Source organism: Bison bison, unplaced genomic scaffold (assembly GCF_000754665.1).
Source record: "Bison bison bison isolate TAMUID 2011002044 unplaced genomic scaffold, Bison_UMD1.0 scf7180017864218, whole genome shotgun sequence".
Taxonomy (NCBI): Eukaryota; Metazoa; Chordata; class Mammalia; order Artiodactyla; family Bovidae; genus Bison; species Bison bison.
In genome coordinates, this window is record NW_011494790.1 from 5,521,134 (window position 1) to 5,526,546 (window position 5,413).

Genomic DNA, 5,413 nt, shown 5'->3' on the forward strand with positions numbered 1-5,413 from the left:
GGAAACAGTGTCAGACTTTATTTTTTTGGGCTCCAAAATCACTGTAGATGGTGACTGCAGCTATGAAATTAAAAGACACTCCTTGGAAGAAAAGTTGTGACCAACCTAGATAGCATATTGAAAAGCAGAGACATTACTTTGCCAACAAAGGTCCGTCTAGTCAAGGCTATGGTTTTTCCAGTGGTCATGTATGGATGTGAGATTTGGACTGTGAAGAAAGCTAAGCGTCGAAGAATTGATGCTTTTGAACTGTGGTGTTGGAGAAGACTCTTGAGAGTCTCTTGGACTGCAAGGAGATCCAACCAGTCCATTCTGAAGGAGATCAGCCCTGGGATTTGTTTGGAAGGAATGATGCTAAAGCTGAAACTCCAATACTTTGGCTACCTGATGCGAAGAGTTGACTCATTGGAAAAGACTGTGATGCTGGGAGGGATTGGGGGCAGGAGGAGAAGGGGACGACAGAGGATGAGATGGCTGGATGGCATCACTGACTCGATGGATGTGAGTCTGGGCAAACTCTGGGAGTTGGTGATGGACAGGGAGGCCTGGCGTGCTGAGATTCATGGACACAGCTGAGCGACTGAACTGAAATGAACTGAACTGAACCATTATCTTCATTACCTTCACCATAGTTTGGCCTCAGGTCAAACAACAGGGAGGAAACACAGCCCTGCCCATCAACAGAAAATTGGATTAAATATTGACTGAGCACGGCCCCGCCCATCAGAACAAGACCCAGTTTTCCCCTCAGCCAGTCTCTCCCATCAGGAAGCTTCCAAAAGCCTTGTATCCTTCCCCATCTTCATGAAGAGGCCCTTAGAATGCCTGGCTTTGAGCAATGCTCCCCAACTCTTATTTGTTTTTAAATTTCTGTGAAATTGATTCCTTTCTGTGGTGGTTGGGGTATCTGCGAATATTTTTTGTAATTCATGTTCCTTCTTAATAACTTGCTGAGAATATGGGACTCAGGAATATTTAGTGCTCAGGAATATTTTTGTCATTAATAACTATCCAGACACATATACATGCCTGTGTACTTACTTGGAGGAAACCATTTAAAAACACAGGGCACTCACTATTCAAGTGTGAAAGGTTTCCTTGTGAAAGCAGGACAGATCTTGAAATAAGTTTCATGACACAAGGGATTCTTTTGTAGAAAGCTGTCTTTTGAAGTGCCTTTGGTTTCTCTGACTCTTGTGACAGATTTTCTTTTAAGAAGCTATAAAGTGATCTAGGGATGTATTGATTTCCGCTAAGGGCTGTGGTGCTTAGAAATTTCCCTTCCTTACATATATTTCTGAGCACCAAAAGCTTGTGAATTTTTTTTTTTTTTTGTGAACAACCGGAGAAGTGATCTATGGATTATCCCTAGAATCGATAGAGCAATATTCTTCATTTTTTATGGGGGATCATGGCCCATGTTTTTGTTGTTCAATCACTAAGCCATGTCCAGCTCTTTGCGACTCCCTGGACTGCAGCATGCCAGACTTCCCTGTCCTTCACTATCTCTTAGAGTTTGCTCAAACTCATGTCCATTGAGTCAGTGATGCCATCCAACCATTTCTTCCTCTATTGTCCTCTTCTCCTCCTGCCTTCAGTCTTTCCCAGCATCAGGGTCTCTTTCTATGAGTCAGTTCTTCGCATCAGGTGGCCAAAGTACTGGAGCATCAGCATCAGTCCTTGGTACATGGAAGTACATATTTTACATAATGACTCTGGATACCCACACACCCATGTATAATGTATGCATTTCATGTAACAATTCTTTTCCTTTCTTCCTTGGACTCTGATAATTTTTGTTCTGTTGCACTAAAAAATACTAGTCACGAACTACTAACTTGATTTCATAACCCACTAATATACCATGGCCCGCAGCTTGATAAACACTATGATGGAGATTGTGCAGCCAGCCAGATACTCTTTCAGAGGGAAGACTCAACAGTGGAGCCCCGGAGTCTCTAAACCAGGGTTGGGAGAGAAGGATTTAGAGAAGGAAAAGAAGGAAGTGTGCCTATGGTGGGGGTCTTTCATTGAGGTTGAAAGTGTCCCCAGCAAGTGATGCCACTGTCCTTCTCTCTGCAGCTTGATCACATATTATCCCCTCCACCTATGCCATTTCGGAAATGCAGCAACCCAGATGTGGCTTCTGGCCCTGGAAAGTCGCTAAAGTTTAAAAGACAGCTGAGTGAGGATGGAAGACAGCTGCGACGGGGGAGCCTGGGAGGTGCTCTGACTGGTGAGTTGTGTGAGTGGCCTGCTTAACAGATGAAATTGTGTTTAGACAGTACGGGCTTCCCTGGTGGCTCAGATGGTAAAGAATCTACCTGAAATGTGGGAGACCCAGGTTTGATCCTTGGATCAGGAAGATTCCCTGGAAAAGGGAATGGCAACCCACTCCAGTATTCTTGCCTGGAGAATCCCATGGATAGAGCAGCCTGGCAGAGAGTTGGGCAGGACTGAACGACTAAACGACTTTCTAGAACAGTCAGCCCTCCATATCCATGGGTTCTGAACCCACAGATTCAACCACCTGCAGATGAAATATATATATATATATGTAAAATTCTAGAAAGTTGCCTAAAGCAAAACTTGAGTTTGCTGTCTGCTGACGACTATTTACATTTACATTGTATCAGGTATTATGAGTAACCTAAATGTGGCTTACGTTATCCAGTAGGATGCGCGTGGTTGATAAACAAATACTATGCCATTTTATTTAAGGGACTTGAGCATCTGTGGACTTGGGTATCTGTGGGAGCCCTGGAACCAATCCCTGTGGATAGGTAGAGATGAGTGTAGAGGGTCCCAATGACAGCAGAGTTCCATGTGTGAGCATCAACCCCTTGAGGGGGTGCCTGCCCCTCCAAAGATGTGGTAAAATCTAATCCAATTCAGAGAGTAGTTAAATTGATGATTAGATTAGTAAATTTTACTGAAGTGTAATTTACATATAAGATGTATTCATTCTAAGTGCACATGTGGATGGGTTTGCTGCTGCTGCTAAGTCGCTTCAGTCGTGTCCGACTCTGTGCGACCTCATAGACAGCAGCCCACCAGGCTCCTCTGTCCCTGGGATTCTCAAGGCAAGAATACTGGAGTGGGTTGCCATTTCCTTCTCCAATGCATAAAAGTAAAAAGTGAAAGTGAAGTCGCTCAGTCGTGTCCGACTCTTCGCAACCCCATGGACTGCAGCCTACCAGGCTCCTCTGTCCATGGAGTTTCCAGGCAAGAGTACTGGAGTGGGGTGCCATTGCCTTCTCCAGTGGATGGGTTTAACAAATTTATATACCAAAATATCTTGATTTTGGAACTACAACCAAAATCAAGATATAAAACGTTCCCTGCATCCCTTCCCTGGGCCCAGGCCACTCTATCTCTGCTTTTGTCCATATTAATGGAATCATGTGGTACATGTTTTTTTGTGTCTGTCTGCTTTTGCTCAGTGTGTTTTTAACATTCATCCATGTTGTTAGTGGAAAAAGAAATGGTAACCCTCTCCAGTATTCTTGCTTGGAGAATCCCGTGGACAGAGGAGCCTGGTGGGCGATAGTCCATAGGGTTGCAAAGAGTCAGACATGACTGAAGTGACTGAGGATGCTCTCACGCCATGTTATTAGTTGTATCAGTACATATGTTGAATTTTATAAGAAACTGCCAAACTGTTTCCAAAATGATTTATTTTTACTTTCCCACCACCACCAACTGAGCTAATTACTCTGCATTCTTAACCACCTGTGGTATTGCTAGGCTTTTTAATTTTAGCCATTTTAGTTGGAAAGTAGTTCTATCGCATTCTGGTTTTAATTTGTATTTTCTTGATGACTAAGTGATGTCAAATATCTTTTCATGTGCTGATTGGACATTCGTATTTTTCCTTTGGAGAAGTGCCTGTTCAGACCTTTCACCCATATTTTCTTTTCCCCGTTTTGGTGTTGTTAAAATAAATTAATTGAAAAGCTAAAATCCCTAAATCTATAAATGACTTTTGTTGACTTGAAAGATAAATTAAAATTTTTAAAATTAAAATAACTTAAAGTATGTTGTTAAAAAATAACTTGCCACATAAATGTTCATGTTATTAAACCTAATTTTAAATCACTGAAGGTTAGATTTCTATTCATTCTGAGTGCTTTTTCCTCTAAATATAAATATTTTGGGGGAAACTTTGTTTTTGAAACCCTGACACAAAGTTTTCTCTACGAGTGACAGTCTTACCTGCCAGTTCATAAATGACCTCAAAAATAAATTGAGTTGTTTTTTGGAACATTATGAATTTTCAGTTTTGGAGATGAAATTTCTGGGAACAAAAATACTTCTATACCATGATCAGTCTAGAACATGTGACTCTGTGTGGGCACACTGCTGGGATCGAGGGTGAAGCTGACCTCAGACCAAGGAAAAAAAATTCAAAACATTGCTGTACTTCACTAACATTAAGAAAATGTTCACACTGGAGTTTTACTGACGTTCTTCTAATGCATATTAGGACATTTTCCTTGGCTTTCATTTGTATAAATGCACATTTTTTTTTTTTTTGGAGGATATCCTAAAGGTTTAGTATAACTCTTAGTTTTTTAGGGGGGGATATGGAATCTTATGGGCTCAATAAAGGACAGAAATGGTATGGACCTAACAGAAGCAGAAGATATTAAGAAGAGGTGGCAAGAATACACAGAAGAACTGTACAAAAAGAGCTTCATGACCCAGATAATCACGATGGTGTGGTCACTCACCTAGAGCCAGACATCCTGGAATGTGAAGTCAAGTGGGCCTTAGAAAGCATCACTACGAACAAAGCTAGTGGAGGGGATGGAATTCCACTTGAGCTATTTCAAATCCTGAAAGATGATGCTGTGAAAGTGCTGCACTCAATATGCTAGCAAATTTGGAAAACTCAGCAGTGGCCACAGGACTGGAAAGGTCAGTTTTCATTCCAATCCCAAAGAAAGGCAATGCCTAAGAATGCTCAGCTACCACACAATTGCACTCATCTCACACGCTAGTAAAGTAATGCTCAAAATTCTCCAAGCCAGGCTTCAGCAATACATGAACCATGAACCTCCAGATGTTCAAGTTGGTTTTAGAAAAGGCAGAGGAACCAGAGATCAAATTGCCAACATCTGCTGGATCATGGAAAAAGCAAGAGAGTTCCAGAAAAACATCTATTTCTGCTTTATTGACTATGCCAAAGCCTTTGGCTGTGTGGACCACAATAAACTATGGAAAATTCTGAAAGAGATGGGAATACCAGACCACTTGACCTGCCTCTTGAGAAACCTATATGCAGGTCAGGAAGCAACAGTTAGAACTGGACATGGAACAACAGACTGGTTCCAAATAGGAAAAGGAGTACGTCAAGGCTGTATATTGTCACCCTGCTTATTTAACTTCTATGCAGAGTACATCATGAGAA

At 41.7% G+C, this 5,413-nt stretch overlaps 1 protein-coding gene across 2 annotated transcripts in view; it reads left to right on the forward strand.

Annotated features, from left to right (window-relative positions):
• MAST4 (microtubule associated serine/threonine kinase family member 4) overlaps positions 1 to 5,413 on the forward strand; it is a 619,799-nt gene that overhangs the window by 174,940 nt on the left and 439,446 nt on the right. For both annotated transcript variants that reach the window (XM_010845550.1, XM_010845552.1), the window contains exon 2: positions 2,083 to 2,236. In XM_010845550.1, coding sequence (XP_010843852.1) covers positions 2,110 to 2,236 — 127 coding nt within the window. In that variant the 5' untranslated portion in view covers positions 2,083 to 2,109. The remainder of the gene's footprint in view (positions 1 to 2,082; positions 2,237 to 5,413) is intronic.